Below are 23,377 nucleotides of genomic sequence, written 5' to 3'. Positions count from 1 at the left end.
CCGTTCCACCCTGCGACCAACGGTTTGGCTGAGAGGTTTGTTCAGACCTTGAAGAATGCACTAAAGACATCTCAAGGCAAAGGAACACTGCATCAGAGATTGCATAGATTCCTGTTGAGCTATCGTAACACACCACATGCCACTACTAAAGTTTCACCCGCTGCCCTGATGTTCAACAGAGATCTACGAACCAACTTCGACCTCTTAAAGCCGACAACAGTGAAGGATACTGTTCAGCATCAGCAGGAGAGGCAGATCCAACACAGGATGCTGCGGGCTAAAGAAAGAGCCTTCTCTCCAGATGAGCCAGTATTGGCAAGAAATTACAGTACTGGACCCAAATGGGTCCCTGCAACCATTATCAAGCGGTCTGGCCCCGTCTCCTACACTGTCCAAACTGCTGCCGGGCTGGTGTGGAAAAGACACGTCGATCAACTTCTGCAGTCGGCAGCATCACCTACAGATCAACCTTCGAGGGAGGTCCCGGACGAGTCCGAGTTCAGCGCACCCCATCGCCCACCGTCACCACCCCGAGGTGCACCTGAACCCGATGGGGAGACTTCCGTTCCTGACTTCCCACTACGAGAGGCGGTGACGGAGGTCCCTACACCTACGGCTGTTCCAGAGTCCCCTCACAGAGACAGTAAGACTGAACATTCTGTTGAGCATCGTTACCCGGTAAGAGATCGTCGTCCTCCAGAACGCCTGAACTTATAGACTCTGAAGTTAAGACCACCCAAACAAATGGGGCAAAATAATCCCCATGGGTATGGTCACGGGATGAGGTAGTCTACCCTCATCTCGTTGTGTTATGTTGTGTGAACAGACTTTTTGAAAAGTGCTCTTACCTCGTATTGTTTTTGATCTACAGCATTTTGATGAGTATTATATTAGTTCTCTACCTTAATATTTGGGGTTGAAGTTTCAGTTGTACTTTACTTGTTGGGGGAGGGCCTCTGTTCTAAGGGGGGAGGAGATGTTATGTATGTTGGTCCTTGATGTTTACCGTAGCTGAAAGTGCAATGCATGATGGGAAACCCGGATGTTGTAGTTCTATGGAAGTGCCGGTTGGAATAAAGACACACTATACTGAAGCTCCGTGCCCTGACTACTTTATGGTTTTATGGACGTCATAAACCTGTCTCAGTATATAACAATATCCATGTGAGTAATAAAATCGCCGGGCTCATTTGTTTATTTTTGGAACACAGTTCTTAAATGCCACAAGGCTATTGTATTGAAACCCTATGGTATTACTATTTTCAATGGGAAAAATAACTGTGATCCAGGAGGATAGCGGCCTCTAGCGGCTTCTAGTGGCAGTGATGTCAGAGACTTGTGTGAGTGTGTGTGGTATATTATATAGCTACTAATAGAGCTGTGTGTGTGTGTAACAACACATTTCAGTCAGACAACTCTTGGATAGAATAAATATATTTATTGAGCATACATATTTATAAGCATATTTGGCGTCACGGCTCCGTCTCATTTAATTCATTCCCTGTAAGCCTGAATTATATAATAAATGATTTGCCAACTAGATTTTTCAGGGAATGTAATTAAATAGACCCCCTTAGAAACAGAGCCCACAGGTGGATGCTGGGGTGGTGGTGGTGGGAGCACAGAAAAACTTCACAGAACAGAGCACAAAGCAGCAGCGTGTTGCCAGATGTACGATAATTATCGTATGTGTGTACTATAATTTTACCCTCTATACGATGTATGATCAATAATTCCAAAAATGCCCAAATGCTAATTCCGCCGTATCACAAAAAACTGTGTGAATTTACTAAATTCCCTGGCTTCTGATTCGGGATCCGGTTTGGCTTTTCAAAATAAGTCAGTAAATCTGACCCTATAGATCTCGGAGGCATTTAAAACACCGGTCGCGTCTTTCAAGTCCAGTTTCAGGCTTTTATTTGAGTAAGGTCCAGGAAGTGCTGCTTCCACGCAGCATAATTGATGTGTTTTAGTCGCGCAGGAGTCTCAAACAAGGTTGTTTCTTACAATAAAAGTGCTTATTCTTTTGTGAAATTACATATTTACACCTGTGATATATCTTTTTTTTTCTTCCAAATACGATAATGTTAAGCCTCCAGTAGGATAATTAAACATTAAACAGCAGCAGTAGAAGAATGAGCTGTGTGATGGTTTTATACAGACCCGTAGAGAGAGAGAGAGTTCTGACACTCGCGTTCACTTCTTAGGGCCAGGTCTTCTACATAGATAGCCGTCTATTGGCGAATAGATGGGTTTCCGCGCGACGTCATCACAGAGCAGAGTGCCCAATCTGCGCATGCCTGGGGTAGAACGAACCGGAAGCGCCCTTCACTCTGTTATTGTGTTCGGGATTTAGATAGGCATAATGCTGCTATTATAGGCATAATAGGCATAATGCTGCTATTATATACAAACAGATCCAACTTCCGACAAATCATTTTTATTGAGTAAAGAAGATATTACAAACTGCATAATAACACGGGTAATAGCGCCCTCTATAGGCTCACCCCTCCACTGCGCGCGCATCATCCTCTCATGTTTACAAACAGGAAACCCATCTATAGTGACAAAGCCCTAAACCGGAGGTTCATGGAATGCATTGAAGTCTACGGCTCCTTGTCACTATTTCCAGCTTTACATTAACCACGTGACCGGCACTGTTTCTGCCCCCTCATTGGCGCAACTCTCTAATACAAGGCTCTGGTTTTATACAACTAGATTCTGAATGGTCCCGGAAAAGACGGGCTGTGATTGGCCAGTAGTCACTTTGAGTGGCAGTTGGGGCAAGCGCTCGCCCCAAAACATGATTTACGATTCTGTGCCTATCGGTACATAACTCGGACGGCGCTGAGAAGGCTCAAGCGAACTTCGCAACGTTCGGCACGGCAACGCGCTCGCTTTGGCTCGCTCGGTGGTGCCTCTCGTGGCTCAAGTTCGCTTGAGACTGCGCGCCTCCGTCGCGGCACACCACCAGACCAGTCAATCCCCACCCCATGATCTAGTTCCATCCGCCGCCATCCGCCGCCATCCGCCGCCATAGCTAATAGAGACAGCAATATTTTAAACACTTTATTTACAAGGTAATTTAATTATTGTTGACAATCAACAATAAATACATAACAATAATAATTGTCCAAAAGTGTTACTTTTCAGGGTTCAAATTCAAAAGTATCAAAAGTAGCAGATCTACAAGCTCAAAACGTGGCGCGAAGCGGCGAGTTTTGAGCTTGTAGATCTGCTACTTTTGATACTTTTGTGTGAAGCTGTACTGGGAATCAAAAGTTTGAATAAGGAGATAATAGGTTTCTGCCCGGCAACAGTGATATATTATCCTGTAGTAACGCCCCCCATTATAAATCCTCCTGTCTCTAAAAGAACAAGACCAGGAGACCTGGTTCTGCCAGACCCAGAATGATTAAGCTTTTAAGCTTTACTTAATTACATACTTGTGACATAATAATGATGTCATGACTTTTTTTTTGGCTGGGGCCGGAGGACAAATGGACCATGCCCATGTATGGACGAAACAGGTACAAAGCCTCATGTAAGCCCGACCCCTTCGGTCTGGCAAAAAGACCCACATGAGAACGGGGTGGGCCGCGTGACGTCAGTCAACTATGACGTTAGTCGTCTATGTCTATGACAGTGGTTCTCGAACTTTTTCACGTCAAGGACCCCCAAATTGACCCTTATTAGCCCGCGGACACCCATTTGAAAATATATGCCAGGGACCCCCATAATAGAACATTTTTACGGCTTTAGCAGTGATTCTCAACCATTTTAATTTCAAGGACCCCCCAGTTTGACATGTATTAAGCAATGGACCCCCATTTAATGGCATTTCTATCTCTGGGACCCCAATGTATAGTGTAAAATCAATGTTTATCAAAATGTGTGTAAAGAGTGTACAAATGCATCATTTGTACACTTTCAGAGTTACAGACCCATAAGGGTCCATTTGGTTCTTAACTATCCATCATTTAGCTGGGGACCCCCTGGAACTCCTTCAAGGAGCCCTGGTCTATGACGTAGCTATGACGTATGACTCCAAATTTGGGCAAGGTTTCTGTACGTCCCCCCCGACCCCCATTCACTTCTAAATTAAACCTAAATTAAAATATTATTTCTACGTACGTATAAAAAAACGTATAAAACGTGGGAAATGAGTGGAGGTACTTCTGTGGCCTACTGGCAGTGTGTGCACAAGAACGCACGCACGCGCGCGCGGGGGCATAACACCAGGGGGAGCTCCACAGATCTCATTCCCCCCGGATTCGGTACAAACATGGGGACAAATTCATTCTACCATCAAAATGTGGAACGCCCTACCACCACCAGCCATCAAAAAGTGCAACTCATAAAAGAACACCTGCAATTTGCAACTGGACCATTGCAAGTCTTCTAGCTTGCCAAAAGAAATGACCCCCCACTGTTTTTCTGTCAATATACTTGTACTGCTCCTAGTATTGATGATTTCTCGTATAGTATTGCATTGCTTTTTGTGTTATCCTTTTAGCATTATTGTATAACTGTACATCTGTACTTTTCGCAAACTGTTAATAAAGTATTCAGTCAATAAAAAACAAAACAAAAACAGGCCCTCTTAAAGGTATCATGACATTCATTTTCACTTTTTTTATTTTCAATGTTTTATTTGGGGTTTTATGACCTCAATTACACCCAAAAAAACTGAACTTAGAACATTCAGTGGATTTTCTGTGGTCTGGGGTTTTCTGAATAATTAGGCTGAAAAGTAATCTGAGCTTGGCCCTTCGACAGTGAGGTCACAGTCGATTAATCCCGCCCACTCTCCTCCTCGCCCCTCCCCTCCCCTATCCTTTCCTTTGGGGGGGGCGGAGCAGAGGCGATGATTGACAGGCAAAATCCCTCACCAGCGACCGCAGGCAAAGATTTATTTTTTCATTGCAGTTGAAAAGGCTTTAGAAATGTGAGAGAAAAACACCTGCCATGGATCACTGGAATGGAATTTTCACTTAAAACTTTTTGTACACTTTTGAAGGACCAGGACAAAGACTTTGAATGTGGTGTAAAAGTGAATGTCATTAAACCTTTAAAGATGGATAGATTGTTGCAGAGCCCCACTGCTCTCTATCGCCACCTTCCGCTAGTGGCTAAGCTATGCAACTACCCCCCCCCCACAATCTACATACAGTATGACTACTAATGGTCACTGTTTAAAGGCTGATGTGTTTGGTCGCTGCTGGTCAAGCCCAGTAAGCGACGATGAAGACGGATATGGAGAGGCTGATGATGAGGTTGGCGTTGACCAGGTGTCTCAGACACGGCTCCTCCTCCAGGGAGTTAATGGCGACCTCGGGTGGAGTAGGAGGGGGAGGGGCTCCTCCGTCGCCATCCCTCCGCCGCTCCATCCCACACAGCCAGTAGAGGGCAGCGGTACACTTGTTTTGGCTTTGGACACCGGCGGACACCGAGGAGACGGAATCTATTAGGCGGAGAGGAAGAATGTTTGAAATGTGTAAATGGCAGTGGTGGAAAGTAACTATAAGTACATTTACTCAAGTACTGTATTTAAGTACAATTTTGAGGTACTTTTACTTTACCGGAGTATTTCCAATTTTCAGTACTTTTACTTCTACTTCACTACATCGCAGAGGCAAATATTATACTTTTACTCCCCTACAATTATTTGAAAACTCTCTTTGTAGATTTTGAGGTTATGCATGTTTTCTCTCCCCCCCAAACAATTAAGAAAAATAATAATATATTTGTATTAACACGAGAACAATGGCATCCATTATTGAATGCTAACTGAGTTTCCAGGAATAGGAAAGCCTGCAGTTTCTATTAGCTTTGATTCCCTGTCGATGATGTCACTGGTAGGCAGGTTTCTGAACTGTCCACAGCCCTCCTCTGAGAGACAGACAATTTATAACCCAACCTGAAAATGTATTTTCTCTGTTTACTAAAGAGCTGGAGAGGTGGGAATTAAGACCCCTGTTACTGAACAAACAATAGAGACACCAGGTTGAAAGTGGATAGCGGAAAAATAGCCTGGGATCAATACCAGTATTTTCCGGTTTCTGATCCGGTCAGGCAGCCGGAACCAGGGGTGCCTGTGCATCACCCCAAAAATTCCCCACGATCATTCCGATCAAAGGCATTTGCATTTTAGGGCCTACCCAATAAGACCGGAACCACAGGGTTTTTTCCCCTTTTTTTCAATAGGCGTGGCCTAGACTGGATCACACAGGCCATTTAACACATTGACATGCCATAGACGCAGATCTGCGTTCTATTTATTTAGTAATCACTTGGCTGCCATGAACGCAGATCTGCGTTCTATTGTTTAATTGTGGTTTAATAACCGATCACGCTGTTTATTGTACCATCCTTGATTTTTTTCTCTTCCCACTCCCATCTCACTTATCCTATGCGGAAGTATCCGTTATCCGTTTTGTGTTTCCGGTTTTATCTTGAGTTAACTGGTTTTGCCCTGGTTTTGGCCAGACATCATAGTTTTCACACGGTGTGGGTACGAACGGAAAGCTCCGGTTATATTTTTCTTTTCTCTGGACGACGAACAGTTGTCCCCTTTGTGTTTACCAACGCTCTGACACGCCATCATAATATATATAAATGTTCTGTGGCCAGTGGGGGGAGGGGGGAAATACGTGCATCGTTGCCTGATATGGTGGCTGCGGCCTGGTGCGCTGGTGAAAATTACCCCACGACCGCTCACCTGGGAAAACCTTTCTCTCTAGGTTTCGGGGCATGGATCGTCTTTGTTTACAGACGCGATCCGATCACAGATTATTATGGAGGATATCACATTTCTGTGACCGGTTGAAAAGGCTATAAAACACGAAAATCGTTGGCACTGGGTGAGTATAATATGAAAATACTCTGTCAATGTGTTAATAACGAATACCAGGCTTTCCTCTGAGGTGGAAAGTCTGGTGATGCGAGGTTAGTGGAAAAAGAGACACACCCACCTATGCTCTGACGGTGTGTTGTTGTTGTTGTTGTTCTATCGTTCCGTTCCTGTTCTGTCTTGTCTCTGGTGGTCTGCGTGGGTCTTTCTCCTGACGCCTCCACGTCCTCCTCCACCGTGAAGACTTCTGCCAGCTTCTCCTTGGGTTTCTCCTCCACCGCGTCCAGCCTGGTGAACCAGGTGAGACGGCTGACCTGCATCGACAAAGTCAGTAAGTAAGTGTAGCGGTGGAAAAAGTACTGAAATGTTTTACTCAAGTAAAAGTATCAATACTGCAATGTAGATATACTCTGTTACAAGCAGAAGTCCCGTGTTAAAAATGTACTTGAGTACAAAAGCATTGGTATCAAAATATACTTAAAGTACCGAAAATCAAAGTACTCATTATGCAGAATGTCCTCTTACACAAGTTACCGTTATGTCTAAAATGTATTACAAATATTTTGAAAATAGCAGATCTACAAGCACACAACACGTCGCACGACGTGTTGTGAGCTTGTAGATCTGCTATTTTCAAATAGCCGAAGTTTAAGGGCTGAAATGGTTGATGCATGTTTTGTAATAATAATCAAAATCTACAAATAAGTTCTCAAATAATTGTAGTGAAGTAAAAGTATAATATTCGCCTCTGAAATGTAGTGGAGTAGAAGTAGAAGTACTGAAAATTGGAAGTACTCCAGTAAAGTAAAAAAAAATACCTTGAAATTGTACTTATAAGTACAGTACTTGAGTAAATGTACTTAGTTACTTTACACCACTGCGAGCTATTCACCTGTTTCCTAGGCTGTGTGTTTTCCACTTCCTGTCGATTTCATTGGATATCATTGGTCATCTGACCAGTTTCATTGGATTTCATTGGATCAAATCGACAGGAAGTGGAAGACACACAGCCTAGGAAACAGGTGAATACCTTGCTGCTGCTGCGGTGCTCAGCTCACCTGTTCAGGCCGTGGCTTCTCCGTGGCCAGACTGACCACCACCACTATGGCGAGCGTGAGGAAGGACAGCATGGTGGAGAAGTACAGGTAGTGCACGCTGCTCACCACCTCCGGCCGGCTGTCCTCCTGGTAGCACAGCGGCATGGGGTACACGAAGTCCAGCACCATGCGGACGCAGCCCACCGGCAGGCCGAGGGCCAGGCCCCAGAAAGCACCCTGCATTGGATGGCAGTGTTGATTTCGTCGACTAAAACTGTTCGTCGACTACCTTTTTTCACTGACGAAAACTAAATAAAAACAAAATAAAAACTAAGCTACGATGACTGAATCGTAGCTTAGTAGACGAAGACTAAATATATTGACAATTTCGTCAACAAATAAAGACTAAAATGAGTGGAGAAGAGATCTAGTACAACTAAAAGACAAGTCATTTTATGTTTGGTTGCGCTTGGGCGTTGCGCTCTGAAAATAGAAGATCTACAAGCTCACAACTTGTAGATCTGTGAGCTTGTAGATCTGCTATTTTCAGCATACAACCAAAGTGTACAATCAGCCATTAGGACGCCATCAAGGCACCGCCAACATACATTTTAGTGGACAAAAATCAACTGTAGGTTTAGTCGACTATAATCTTATGATTTTTAGTCGACTAAAACTAAGACATTTCAGATGACTAAAATATGACTAAAACTAAATACAAATTTGCTGTCAAAATCGACACTGGGAGCTTGCCTTCTCATTGGTCCTCGTCCAGAAGCATCCCATCAGGAACACGATGGAGACGGGGGGCTGAAGGTAGGTGCTGATGGACTGTATGTAGATGAAGAGCTGACCGCCCTGGCTGGCCTGGACCACCGGGATCCACGCCACCGACACCACCACCAGCACCAGCACAAACACCCTGAAGCACGCACACGCACACGCACACACACACACACACACACACACACACACACACACACACACACACACACACAGTGTGGTGGGAGAAAGTACTCAAATGTTGTAATTAAGTAAAAGTATCAATACCGAAAAAAATTAAAATATATATACTCTGTTACAAGTAAAAAAATCTGGAATTTAAAATGTACTTGAGTAAAAGTACAAAAGTAATGGCATAAAAATGTACTTAAAGGGCAAGACCACTTTGGTAGAGGTTTGGGTTGTGTAGTTACCTTGCCATGATGTAACTCCAAAAGTGGGCAAAAAATCTAAAATAATTGCTCCATTGATTAGAAATTGATAATTCAAAATATGCTCCTCATTGACTTACATTGTACGGTAAAACAGCTCTCAAAGTCACTCTTTTAGCACATAAGCGAACGCAAACAAAGTTGATTCAGACAATATAGAACATCACCAAACCCGGTACTGTTTTTTTTTTAATAAAAATGTCAACTTCTTGTAGATTTTGCCATTTTTAATAAGTAGAAAACCTGGACTGGATCCGCGGATCCGGATCCAGATCTTCAAATAGTAGAATCAACAGGAAGTTGACATTTTTATTAAAAAAACAAACAGTACTGGGTTTGGTGATGTTCTATATTGCGCCGTTTTTTGGGATGATGTCACATACCTCCATTCCTTCTCTCATAGTCAAGGGATCATTCCTAAGCGTTAGAGCGCCCTCTTGTGTTTTTTTTTTCTTTTTAGAAAACGTCCTTTCAAATCCAACACTTTCAAACCAACGTCCTTGGCAGGCAATGTGTTGAGACGCACAAAATAGGGCCCTGAACAGTGTTGCCAGATTCTGTGAGAGAAACAAACAACCAGGTCTAGGAAAACCAGCCCAAAATAAGCGACTATGGGCCACATGAGCACTTTAACCTATACATCAGCTATTTGAAAATAGCAGATCTACAAGCAGTGCTGCCTCTGGGCGACTGATTTCCCCCGTGGAATCAATAACGGTATCTGTCTATCTATCTATATCCTGTTTTAGGAAGAAACACGTTATGCCCAGTCACTATGCTGAGGTCAAGTTTAAAATAAGAATTGAATGCAATAAATGTCAATACCAGGCAACTGAAAAACACATTTTCTCGATGGCAGTGGATGGAGAGAGGGGATTTTTGTCCAAGCAACAGCAACCGATGGCCACGAAGAGGGGTGGGACCACGGGCGGGACAAAGGGTCAATTTGTTGTTCACACTGCCAGCAGGCCAATTATGTACCTCTCCGCATCAGAGTACGTCTGATCCAATCAGAGTATATTGATATTGCCCGAATATGGAGTTCCTCACTGACATCATCAATGTCAGCTCAGTCTTGCATCATCGACCTCCACTTTTTTTGGGGGGACAATCTTCTGGTTGAATATTACTTCACTGCAAGTGAAAGTGTCTCAGACAGAGAGCTGACTGACTGAAGAGTACTTCGATTACTGAGGTTGCTTCGAAACTCAGGTGTATATTCATCCTCCTGTCCTGTATCCCCGGCATCAATCCTGCAAAACATGAGAAACATGTTTTTCATGTTGGCTCCAGCACCAACCTCAGCTCCGGTCCCGAACCCAGCGTGGGCCAATCCTTCTGCCCTGGCTGGCCCGGTTCTATCTTGGCCCGGTCCCTCTGTGCCACAAGAGGGACACTGGGATGAGAGGCCTGAAGATCATCCTCTTGGAGCGTTGATCAATGGGGTGTTGGACTTGTTCCCTGATGTCCGGGAAGACTGGGTAGCGGAACTCGCCCAACAACACAATGACTCGAATGTTGTGTGTAATTTTCTGTTGGAGAACCCAGCGTATCCCAGGAGAGAGGCTGCAGCCGTTCCCAACAGCATCCTGCTGGAGTCTGGAGGGACACGGACTCACGTGAACGAGGACCTGTTTGAATACAGCAAGCTGGGGACAGTGAGTGGAAAGGCCATGCAGCAGACTGTCCACCTGCTGATGGCTGACTTCCCGAATCTCAGCATTCGGGACATCAAATGGGCTCTCAAGAACCTCAAAGGACACTATGCGCTCACGCGCAAGGCCTTATCTGAAGCTATGAAGAAATCAGGCAACCCTTCAAGAAAGCGACCCTGCTTCATAGATTTCCAGTTTGAGCACGGTTCAGTGAAATTCAACAAGAGAATGGACTTACTTAAAAACGACCGGCGCAAATTCAAGACTGAGGCAGAAGTGCTAGGCTCCGTTCAGAGAGAGCTCAAGCAGTGGGCAGAGCATGAGGACTTCCTGCTGGCACTGCAGGTCAATGAGGATGAATATAAAGAGGAGAGCCAGCTGATAGAGTGTGGCTGCTGCTATGGCGAGTTTGTGTTTGAGAACATGACTCAGTGTTCGGACGGTCATCTCTTCTGTAAAGAGTGCCTGGTCAAATACGCTCAGGAGGCGGTCTTTGGCTCTGGACAGTCAGAGCTGAGCTGCATGGAGGGTGAGTGTACCTGCTCATACCCAGTGCGTGAACTGGAGAAAGTCCTGCCAGAGAACATCCTGTGTAAATACTATGAGAGACAAGCAGAGGAGGCGGTTGCTGCCGCCTGCGGTGACGAACTAGTACGGTGTCCATTCTGCAACTTCCCAGCCCTGTTGGACAAAGATATATCTCAGTTCAGCTGTCCCAACCCCCAATGCCACAAGGAGAGCTGTAGGAAGTGTCGCGTCCGATGGAATGAGCATGTGGGCAAGACGTGCGAGCAGGTCGTGGAGATGGACAAAACAAGGGTTCTCTTTGAGGAGCGTATGACGGCGGCGCGGGTGAGGAAGTGTGTGAGGTGCGGTACAAGTCTGGTCAAGACCGAGGGATGCAACCGCATGACGTGCCGCTGTGGCAGCAGCATGTGCTACGTGTGCCGAAAGCCCATCGGCGGCGACTACAGCCACTTCTGCCAGCACGCGCGCTCGCCAGGCGTACTCTGCGGCGACTGTCGCAAGTGCTCGGTGTGGACCGACTCCACGCAGGACGATGAGCGAGTCATTCAGGAGATCCAGAAGGAGGGCGAGGCGGAGCTGAACAAGAACAGTCCATTTCGTTCAGGGGAGCGGGTCGGTCCTAACTAAGGTTTTCAAATAACAGTTGTGGAGTAAAAGTACAATATTTGCCTCTGAGATGTGGTGGAGTAGAAGTAAACGTATTGGAAATTAGAAATACTCGAGTAAAGTACAAATACCTCAAAATTGTACTTAAGTACAGTACGTGAGTACTTCGGTACTTTCCAGCACCACCACCACCACCATCATCATCCTCCCATCAACCATCATCATGGACATAATGGACCTTCCCAAGAAGTACGGACCCCCACACCCACACGTTCCTCCACAAACGTCTATATATCTAAGTCCGGAAGGCGGAGATTATGGTCCCCCCCCCCCACCAAAAGAATCTGTCTCATGGTGGAGTTATAACATAACCTGACTCTGCCAGATGGAAGAAGCTTGCGTCACATTTTTTTCACAGGCTACTTCCATCTGGGACCTCGGTAGCACAATCGATGAAGGGGCGGTCCCCTTTTTTTTTTTCAAGCTACTTGGTAGCTGCCCCTAGCAGCCACTGATTGGTTCGAACACGCAGCGGTGCGGGCAGCTCTACTCTACTGTGAGCGAGTCCAGAAGGAGGCTGTATTGTGAAGTCAATACCGCCCCCATCTGGCGGAGTCAGGTTGCTTCACGTTTTGGCCTATAATGATACCTTTGAACCAGTGGTGGAAAAAGTACTAACATTTTGTAGTAAAAGTATCAATACTGCAATGTAGAAATACTCCATTACAAGTAAAAGTCTGGAATTAAAAATGTACTTGAGTAAAAGTACAAAAGTATTGGTATAAAAATGTACTTAAAGTACCAAAAGTAAAAGTGCTCATTATGCAGAATGTCCCATTTCACAAGTTTAGTTTAAGTGGTTAGTGTATGTTTTGTATTAATAATCAAAATCTACAATGTAACTAGTAACTAAAGTGTTCAAATAATTGTAGTGTAGAGTAAAAGTATAATATTTGCCTCTGAGATGTAGTGGAGTAGAAGTAGAAGTACTGAGAATTGGAAATACTCCAGTAAAGTAAAAAAGATACCTCAAAAGTGTACTTAAGTAACAGTATTGAGTAAATGTACTTAGTTACTTTACACCACTGCTTTGAACCTTAGGACTGTAGACTCAAGTCGTACAATAAAAAAATTAATGAATTCCTCTGGTCATGATGACACAACTCCCCATATAGTTCGCACCCATTTCCGCCTAATTAGATTTTCCGCCATTTTGCATTTTCTTCATTCACAATTTTTTTACTACTACAGATTGTGTCCAAAACTTAGACAAATCACAACAAATTATCTCTGGAGTCATGTGATCAACATGTATCATTCTGATTGGCTATTATGGGCATCCAAAGATTGTGAGAGGTGCCCATTTTAGAAAAAAAAAATTGCCACGTTCAGCTGATTCTTCTTTTTGGTTCTCCAAAAGTTTTGGTTCTCCGGAGTGAATCAGTCTGGATTCCAGGCTAAAAAAATATTAACACAGCGTCCGATTGACCCCAAATTTGGGGCCTGCCAAAATAAAATGTTGTCGATTAAATCAACTGTAGACTAAAACTAAACAAAAAATAAATAAATCAGATAAATAAATTATTCAAAAGAAAAAACGAAATAAAAACAAAGTGTTGTCAAAATGAACACTGCAATGACAAAATGTTTTTGTCGACTACGACAACTCATTACAATGTCTTGGTAAGCACACAAGCTAAAGTTATTTCATCAGGTAAGCTGGTGTGTTTACACTAAACTTGAAATACAATGCAAGCTAAAGAAACCACTGACTGATTAGAGAAGTGAATGACCCAGAGTTTATCTTCGTAAATAAATTTAAAAAAAAATTGACATAGTGAATGAGTGTAAAGTTACCCTGTCCTCAAATTGAAACAAATATGTACTAAAAAGAATACGCTTTTGAGAATAATCTACGCATGATCCGGATCGGAGACTACCTCCGGAGGCGGTCTCGGGTACGGTACGGTACGGTGATCCGTTCAGGGGAACGATACGCAACGTTCACACCAACCCAAGTGGTCCGGGGTGCGCACTCGGGACCATAGTCTGAATCCGCCCTAAGACTGTCTGTCTGTCTGTAATCTTACAAACTGCTGAGACCTATCAGCGCCTAGGCTGGAGGAACCATAGGCTTTCCAAGGCATAGAGGGGCGGATCCAAACCTAATGCTGCTCCCTATTGCTTCACCAATCTATGTGCACGCCTCCCCCCCCCCCGGCCTGTGCACAGACCACTGACGTCACCAAATTTGGAGCGACGCCCCTCTGCACTCTGATTGGTTAGGAAAATACAAGGTTCACTCCCACTCCTAGGCCACAGTTCCTGCAAGTTACCCCAGGCTTTTTTTCTTTTGAAAAAAAAAAAAAAAAGGCTTGGGTTCCCGAGGCTAATCAGCGCCTAACTTCTGGTGCACGCGGCCAGTGGACCAGGCAAGTACCTCCCTGCATTTATGCGTTTTATTCATTCTATAATGGATGGAAGTCAATGGTGCTCAGAACGACTGGGTTGACACAGTTACACATTGCCCACATTTGGAGTCATACATCATAGATACGTCACAGACTCGGTTATGGCATCAGATCAGAGCACATCTGAGCACATCCTGCACAATCTGATGTTCTGTATGTTAGTTTTGCCCCAAAATTTATTTCTTGACGTCATCGATATGACCTCAGTCTCGCGTGAATATGGAGTTCCACCCTGTCTATTTCTATGAATGTACAGTATCACGTCTTTTGCAGTTTTGTGCTGAAAGAAACTCGAGGCAGATCTCATTTTAAATAAGCCATCGTGCTTTTTTGAGCGATCCGGTTTAGAGGACCTTGTATTGTATTGTACTTCCATGTACTGTTACCATGTCTTCCATGTACTGTTACCCTGTCTTTCTAAATAAAGTACTTCAATCAATCAATCTCTTAATTTCAAATTTAATTTGGAAAGAATTACTAGAGTACTTGTGCATAGAATACCTAAGTATTCAAGAGTGTATTTTCATTACTCTGTACTCTCTGTGTCGCCGACTTCAATCCCCCACGACAGACCTTGAAAATGAACGGCAGGGTTTCAAGGCTGATGAAACACTGGAAGCCTCATGTGGCAGCCACATGTGCTACGTGTGCCGAAATAAGATCACAGGCAGCCACTTCTGCCAGTGCCGTGGTTCGCATCGGGTAGTAGGCGCACACTGCAGTAGCTGTGGCAAGTGCTCACAAAATAGTAGCTCAGAGAAAAATGATAAGCGAAACTTTAAGCGGATCCAGAAGGAGGGCGAGGCAGAGCTGAACAAGAAGAGTCCTCGTCATTCACGGAAGCGGGTCGGTCCTCCTTTGGGCCTGCCAGAGCAGGCCAAAAAGGTATCCCACTGAGCCTGAGGTGACCCACTTTTTGGAGACAGTATAGTATACCAATGTAGTATTTCTACATTGCAGTATTGATACTTTTACTTAAGTAAAAACCAGTCCACCACTGACTACGGACCCCCATGCAGATACAACACGGCTCTGCAGGAGGCTAGCTGTCTATAAGACTGACTGTCTGTCTGTATCTAATCTTAAAAACTTCTGGGACCAATCAGCGCCTAACTTCTGGTGGACGCGGCCAGTGGACCAAGAAATTACCTCCCTGCATTTATGTGTTTTATACTTTTAAATATTTCACTTTCATTCCATAATGGATGGAAGTCAATGGTGCTTAGTTCGACTGGGTTGACACAGTTACACATTGCCCACATTTGGAGTCATACATCATAGGTACGTCACAGACGACTGACATCATAGACTCGGTTATGGCATCAGATCAGAGCACATCTGATCCAATCGGATGTTTTGTATGTTAGTTTTGCCCCAAAATGTATTTCCACCTTGACGTCATCGATATGACCTCAGTCTCGCGTGAATATGGAGTTCCACCCTGTCTATTTCGATGAATGTACAGTATCATGTCTTTTGCAGTTTTGTGTTGAAAGAAACCCCTAATTGAATTCTTAATTTCAAATCAAATTTAATTTGGAGAGAATTACTAGTGCATAGAATACCTAAGTATTCAAGAGTGTATTTTCATTACTCTGTACCCTCTGCGTCGCCGGCATCAATCCCCACGACAGACAACCCTGATTTAATTCTGGCTTCAGCACCAACCGTGGCCCCGAACCCAGAAGGGGCCAACTTTGCCCCTGCCCTGGTCGTGGTCCCTCCAGCCCCAGCACAGATTCCCAGAATGGAGCACACAAGGCCTGGTCCCTCTGTGCCACGACAGGGAAACAGGGCAAAGAGGACTAAGTCTCAATGTCCTAATAGCACTTTTATCACTGAAGTGTTGGACTTATTCCCTGATGTCCAGGAAGACTACGTAGAAGAACTTGTCCAACAACACAATGACTTGAATGTTGTGTGTAATTTACTGTTGGAGAACCCAGCCTATCCCAGGAGAGAGGCTGCAGCAGCCACAGCTGTTCCCAACAGCATCCTGGTGGAGTCTGGAGGGACACGGACTCACGTGGCTGAGGACCTGTTTGACTACAGCAAGCTGGGGACAGTGAGAGGAAAGGCCGTGAAGCAGGCTGTCCACCTGCTGATGGCTGACCTCAGAATGCTCAGCCGTCATGACATCAAATGGGCTGTCAATGCTCTCAAGGGACACTATGCTCTCACACGCAAGGCCTTATCCGAAGCTCTGAAGAAATGGCAGGAGTCAGGCGACCCTCCAGGAAAGAGGCGACAGAGTAGAGCGTCTTCTGATCGCTGCTTCATGGATTTCCAGTTTGAGCACGGTTCAGTGAAATTCAACAAGAGAATGTACCTCCTTGAAAATGAACGGCCAAGTTTCAAGACTGATGAAACACTGGAAGCCTCCGTTCAGAGGGAGCTCAGGCAGTGGACAGAGCATGAGGACTTCTTGCTGGCACTGCGGGTCAATGAGGATGAAAATAAAGAGGACAGCCAGCTGATAGAGTGTGGCTGCTGCTATGGCGAGTTTGTGTTTGAGAAGATGACCCAGTGTTCGGACGGTCATCTCTTCTGTAAAGAGTGCCTGGTCAAATACGCTCAGGAGGCGGTCTTTGGCTCTGGACAGTCAGAGCTGAGCTGCATGGAGGGTGAGTGTACCTGCTCATACCCAGTGCGTGAACTGGAGAAAGTCCTGCCAGAGAACATCCTGTGTAAATACTATGAGAGACAAGCAGAGGAGGCGGTTGCTGCCGCCTGCGGTGACGAACTAGTACGGTGTCCATTCTGCAACTTCCCAGCCCTGTTGGACAAAGATATATCTCAGTTCAGCTGTCCCAACCCCCAATGCCACAAGGAGAGCTGTAGGAAGTGTCGCGTCCGATGGAAGCTGCATGTGGGCAAGACGTGCGAGCAGGTCGCTGAGACGGACGAGATCAGGACTAGGGTTCTCTTTGAGGAGCGCATGACGGCAACGTGGGTGAGGAAGTGTGCGAAGTGCCGTACGGGTCTGGTCAAGACTGAGGGGTGCAACCACATGACGTGCCGCTGTGGCAGCCACATGTGCTACGTGTGCCACAAGACGATCACAGGCAGCCACTTCTGCCAGTGCCCTCGTTGGCATCGGTTAGTAGGCGCACGCTGCAGTGGTTGTGGCAAGTGCAAACAAGATAGTAGCTCCAAGAAAAATGATAAGCTAATCATTAAGGGGATCCAGAAGGAGGGCGAGGCAGAGCTGAACAAGAAGATTCCACATCATTCACGGAAGCGGGTCGGTCCTCCCCTGGACTTGCCGGAGCGGGCCAAAAAAGTGTCCCGCCGAGCCTGAGGTGACCGACTTTTTGGAGACAGTATACCTGTAGTTTTTGTTGTTGTTGTTGTTTTTAACATGGCTGTCTGTAGAAGAGTGTCTGAAGAATCAAGAATTAACTCATTCACTGCCAGAGTTCAAACATCGCCTATCGCAGCCCTTGCCAGCGTTTTTGAGCGTTTTTACTAACCTTTCAAGACCCACAGAATATTTCGCTCCATGACGATGTAAACACAGAGTAGTGTCTCAAAGGAAAGAATAGAGTCTCTACTTTCATCAACAACAACAAAAAAGTGCCACCGCGATGCTCCGTTCGCTAGTTATTGGCAGTTGAATGTAGCGTGTTTTCACCAAAAACGCTGTTTAGGAACAGAAAGCAGAAAGCAGATTTTTTATAAATCCTATCGAAACCGGCTTGTGATTTCCGGGTGTAATCTTTGGAACTCCTAGGATCACTCACAGGTTGCGGAATAGTAAACACTGAAAACACCACATGATGTACGTTTACGTCAATGGTGGTCTGCGCCTTGGATTGAAATGACGTATATATATATATATATATATATATATATATATACGTCATTGGCAGTCAATGAGTTTCAAGAATCACCTTTATTGTCACATCACAGGTTTACCGATGTAAAGAAGTGGGAGAAATGATTTTGTGCAAGCTTCATCTTTTTTTCAGAAAGGGAGAAGAAAAGGGAGGGAAACAGGGAGAGGGAGAGCAAAGAGAAAAATCCAACAGTAAAGAAACCTGTGAAAGAGAACAATAAATGTCCTGGACCGCTGGCGTAGCGGTCCAGGCACCTAGACTGCAGTGTAGCCTGACAGCGTGTCGCGGGTTCGAGTCCCGACCCCGACGGCCCTTGCTGCGTGTCACTCCCCATCACTCTCCCCATTTCCTGTCAGCCTACTTACTGTCTGTCTTGTCAATAAAGGCATAAACGCCACAAAAAAATAAGAGAACCAAAAATCGCAGATACAGTATATACATAATTACATATGGCAAAAAAACAGCCAGTGGTGAAAAAGTACTCGGATGTTTTACTTAAGTAATAGTATCAATACTGCAATGTAGAAATACTCTTAACAGTATTAATACTCCGTTACAAGTAAAAGTCCGGAATTCAAAATGTACTTGAGTAAAAGTATAAAAGTATTGGCATCAAAATCTACTTAAAGTACAGAAGTAAAAGTACTCGTGCGACGCATTGTGAGCTTGTATATCTGCTATTTTCAAATGGTGGAAATGTATACAGGGCTGAAGTGGTTAATGCATGTTTTGTAATAATAATCAAAATCTACAAAGTAACTAGTAACTAAAGTTGTCAAATAATAGGAGTAAAAGTACAATATTGGCCTCTGAGATGTAGTGGAGTAGGGGAGTAAAAGTACTGAAAATTGGAAATACTCAAGTAAAGTAAAAATACCTCAACATTGTACGTAAGTACAGTACTTGAGTACATGTACTTAGTTACTTTCCACCACTGAAACCAGCACATGCAGTATGTACATGAGGATAAACATAAAGTGCATAAATGGTAACCCATCTGTAGATCCACGTAGCATAAGGTATGTACATGAGATTAGAATAGCTGGTCCACTGCGCTGATAATTGTCTCCGCCAGGCCGAAGGCATGGCGAGAGAGTGTATGTTTTACCCCCTGTCCGTCCGTCCGTGTGTGTGTGTGTGTGTGTGTGTCCGTCCGTGTGTGTGTCCGTCTGTGAACAGCTAATCTCCCGCACCGTTGGCTTGATCTCAGCGAAACTTTGCACACACACTCCCTGGATGCCAATTCAGAACCTCTGCCCCAAATGTTTCACATGGGCTTGTTATAGCGCCACCAGGAGGCCGATTTGTGCAAAACATATTTTTTGACAGTACTCCTTCAGATTTGATCCAAACATCACGGAAATCGGTACACAGTATCTCTATAGGTATGTGATCAACACAGATCTGTCCGATTTTCCATATTCCATCCTAATTGGTTAAGATTGCCTTCCAAAGTTTGCAGGATTGGTTTGTTTTAAACAAAATGCCTCAAATCATGAACACAGCGTGTTCGATTTCCTTGAAATTTTGCACGCACATTCCCACTAGGCCGAGGAAGAAATGGCACCCTTTTCACATTGGCCTGTTATAGCGCCACCAGCAGGTCTAATTTAGCAACACACATTTTTGGAACAAAATGCCTCAAATCATGAATGCAAGGTCCGATTGCCGTGAAAGGCCCAAGAAGGAATGGCACCCTTTTCACATTGGCCTATTATAGCGCCACCAGGAGGCCACAATAACCTACCTAACCTGGCGGAGACCTGTGCTCCGTGGAGCACTTTTTCTAGTTGTTTTTCTGTTTGTGTGTCTGGGACTAATCCCCCAAACACTAAACTGATGGTGGAAAAAGTACAAAAATGTTTTACTTAAATAAAAGTATCAATACTATAATGCAATACTCTTTTACAAGTAAAAGTCCGGAATTCAAAATGTACTTGAGTAAAAGTATAAAAGTATTGGCATCAAAATGTACTTAAAGTACAAAAGTAAAAGTACTCAGTATGCAGAATGCCCCATTTCAAGTTTTCAATGTTAACTAACTTCACAAGTTAGTATTGCTCAAATATGGAGTTTCACATAGACGTCATCAACATGACCTCAACATGACCTCAGCATGCCCAAATATTGGGTTCCACCCTGCCTGTTTTTTCATAAAGGTGCAGCATCACTTTTTTCACAATCAATGGTGCAGACACTCCCAGTCAAACATCTCACCAGGGACAGTTGCGTAGTCAAACATTTACTTGAACTAAAGTACGGGAGTGCTTGCTTTAAAAAAGGAATATAAACAGTATATACAGTATTCAAACCTACATTTTCATCCCCCTGTACCCCCCAGCATCAATCCCCCTACCACAGACCACCTCTTCTCATTCTGGCTCCGGCACCAGCCCTGGCCCCAAATTCAGATGGGGCCGCCCTGGTTGTGGTCCCTCCAGCCCCAGCACACATTCCCAGCGTAGAGGACACAAGGCCTGGTCCCTCTGTGTCACGAGATGGAAACCAGGCAGAGAGGTCTACGTATCAACCTCATTTTAGAGCTTTGATTAGCGGGTTGCTGGACTTATTCCCTGATGTCCAGGAAGACTATGTAGAGAAACTTGTCCAGCAACACTATGACTTGAATGTTGTGTGTAATTTACTGTTGGAGAACCCAGCCTATCCCAGGAGAGAGGCTGCAGCAGCCACAGCAGTTCCAACCAGCATCCTGCTGGAGTCTGGAGGGACACGGACTCACGTGGCTGAGGACCTGTTTGACTACAGCAAGCTGGGGACAGTGGGAGGAAAGGCCGTGAAGCAGGCTGTCCACCTGCTGATGGCTGACTTCAGAATGCTCAGCTGTCACGACATCAAATGGGCTCTCAACGCTCTCAAGGGACACTACGCACTCACACGAAAGGCCTTATCCGAAGCTCTGAAGAAATGGCAGGAATCAGGCGACCCTTCAGGAAAGAGGCAACAGAGTAGAATGTCCTCAGAACGCTGCTTCATAGATTTCCAGTTTGAGCACGGTTCAGTGAAATTCAACAAGAGAATGTACTTCATTGAAAAAGACCGGCCAGGTTTCAAGGGTGATGCAACACTGGAAGCCTCCGTTCAGAGGGAGCTCAGGCAGTGGACAGAGCATGAGGACTTCCTGATGGCACTGCAGGTCAATGAGGAGGAATATAAAGAGGAGAGCCAGTTGATAGAGTGTGGCTGCTGCTATTGTGAGTTTGTGTTTGATGAGAACATGACCCAGTGTTCGGACGGTCATCTCTTCTGTAAAGAGTGCCTGGTCAAATACGCTCAGGAGGCGGTCTTTGGTTCTGGACAGTCAGAGCTGAGCTGCATGGAGGGTGGGTGTACCTGCTCATACCCAGTGCGTGAACTGGAGAAAGTCCTGCCAGAGAACATCCTGCGTAAATACTATGAGAGACAAGCAGAGGAGGCGGTTGCTGCCACCTGCGGTGACGAACTAGTACGGTGTCCATCCTGCAACTTCCCAGCCCTGTTGGACAAAGGCATGTCCCTGTTCAGCTGTCCCAACCCCCAATGCCACAAGGAGAGCTGTAGGAAGTGTCGTGTTCAATGGAAGCTGCATGTGGGCAAGACGTGCGAGCAGGTCACTGAGACGGACGACATCAGGACCAGGGTACGATTTGAGGAGCGCATGACGGCGGCGCGGGTGAGGAAGTGTGTGAGGTGCGGTACGGGTCTGGTCAAGACCGAGGGCTGCAACCGCATGACGTGCCGCTGTGGCATTAGCATGTGCTACCTGTGCAGAGAGCCCATCGCCGACTACAGCCACTTCTGCCAGCACGTCCGCTCGCCGGGCACGCTCTGCGGCGACTGTCGCAAGTGCTCGCTGGGGACCGACCCCGCGCAGGACGACGAGCGAATCATCCAGGAGATCCAGAAGGAGGGCGAGGCGGAGCTGAACAAGAAGAGTCCACATAATTCGGGGGGGAAGCGGGTCGGTCCTCCGGCGGACTCTGCGCTCGCGCCGGCCAAGCGACCGGGGGTGCAGGGCCAGCCCCACGACAACCTTCCTCTCATCTTCGGTCCTCCCCAGGTCGTCCGCCAGGTCATCCGTCCGCCCATCTTTGTCCCCCCGCATGTGTTTTACCCTCAGGCCCCGCCCCAGGACAGGGTGTTTAACATGATGGCGCTGCCCCAGATGCCCCAGATGCAGCAGATGCCCCAGATGCAGCAGATGCCCCAGATGCAGCAGATGCCCCAGATAGAGCAGATGCATCAGATGCATCAGATGCAGCAGATGCCCCCGATGCAGCAGCTGAACCCCTTCAACAACAACAACCATCAGCTTCATCCCGTCAACCAGCCTCACTTCAACATGATGGACTTTCTTCTCATGGGTCACTACAGACCCCCACACTGATACTACATGCACTACGGACCCCCCACACTGATACTACATGCACTACAGACCCCCACACTGACACTACATGCACTACAGACCCCTCACACTGACACTACATGCACTAAGGACCCCCACACTGACACTACATGCACTACAGACCCCCCACACTGACACTACATGCACTACAGACCCCCCACACTGACACTACATGCACTACAGACCCCCCACACTGACACTAGGCTGGTAAACCCCCCCCCCCTCATTTCCATTTGATTTCAGGAGTGAGTGTGGCATGAACTCCCATTCGGCTTCCACCTGATTGGCCAAAGTGGGCTGTCAATCACAGAACAATGAGCGAGGACGCTGATAGGAGAGTTCATGTTGTGAACTCCGCAGAAACGCCCAGACAAGCTCTCAGGCCAGACTCACTCCTGCAATCAAATGCAAACGAGATTTCTGGAAGGGGGATGGTTTTTACCAGGCTAGACTGATACTACATGCACTACAGACCCCCACACTGATAATACATGCACTACGGACCCCCCACACTGATAATACATGCACTACAGACCCCCCACACTGATATCATACTTCCCAATCTTCTGCCGTAATCTGAAGGCTCATCTCTTCTGACTCCACCTTAGCCCGTAGCACTTGTCGTAGCCCTAGCCTCGACGACCTTGCAGGCATGTTATGTAAAACAGATGCCAGGTCATTAGGCTCTATGCACAGCAGCCATTATTGGAAAGAAATTGGGCTTCTTCTTACTTCCTTCACAGGTGTTACCAATGATACTAATGAAGGCTCT

The 23,377-nt window shown here is 45.7% G+C and overlaps 4 protein-coding genes across 4 annotated transcripts in view; 3 read left to right on the top strand and 1 right to left on the bottom strand.

Annotated features, from left to right (window-relative positions):
• Window positions 1–5,225: 5,225 nt before the first annotated feature.
• Window positions 5,226–23,377, bottom strand: part of slc5a11 (solute carrier family 5 member 11) — a gene marked incomplete at its 3' end in the record, with an annotated part of 32,359 nt that continues 14,207 nt past the window's right edge. Inside the window, exons 11-14 of the mRNA XM_080448107.1 lie at window positions 8,644–8,812; window positions 7,912–8,127; window positions 6,975–7,167; window positions 5,226–5,464 (exon numbers count right to left, since the gene is read on the bottom strand). Of these exons, the coding sequence (XP_080304233.1) occupies window positions 5,226–5,464; window positions 6,975–7,167; window positions 7,912–8,127; window positions 8,644–8,812 (817 nt within the window). The remainder of the gene's footprint in view (window positions 5,465–6,974; window positions 7,168–7,911; window positions 8,128–8,643; window positions 8,813–23,377) is intronic.
• Window positions 10,376–11,914, top strand: LOC308098576 (E3 ubiquitin-protein ligase RNF216-like; the record flags this gene model as incomplete). Its single annotated transcript, XM_080446986.1, has 1 exon — window positions 10,376–11,914. The coding sequence occupies one exon, from the start codon at window positions 10,376–10,378 to the stop codon at window positions 11,912–11,914; it is 1,539 nt and encodes a 512-aa protein (XP_080303112.1).
• On the top strand, window positions 15,793–17,665 carry LOC308098575 (E3 ubiquitin-protein ligase RNF216-like; the record flags this gene model as incomplete). The annotated part of the gene is made up of 2 exons (XM_080446985.1): window positions 15,793–15,823; window positions 16,026–17,665. The coding sequence occupies 2 exons, from the start codon at window positions 15,793–15,795 to the stop codon at window positions 17,663–17,665; spliced, it is 1,671 nt and encodes a 556-aa protein (XP_080303111.1).
• On the top strand, window positions 17,867–22,587 carry LOC308098574 (E3 ubiquitin-protein ligase RNF216-like; the record flags this gene model as incomplete). The annotated part of the gene is made up of 2 exons (XM_080446984.1): window positions 17,867–17,874; window positions 20,565–22,587. The coding sequence occupies 2 exons, from the start codon at window positions 17,867–17,869 to the stop codon at window positions 22,585–22,587; spliced, it is 2,031 nt and encodes a 676-aa protein (XP_080303110.1).

The sequence above is a fragment of the Gymnoscopelus braueri genome, assembly GCF_963280865.1.
Source record: "Gymnoscopelus braueri genome assembly, chromosome: 13".
NCBI lineage: Eukaryota > Metazoa > Chordata > Actinopteri > Myctophiformes > Myctophidae > Gymnoscopelus > Gymnoscopelus braueri.
The sequence above is the reverse complement of the archived record's forward strand: the minus strand, read 5'-3'. Positions and strand labels throughout refer to the sequence as shown.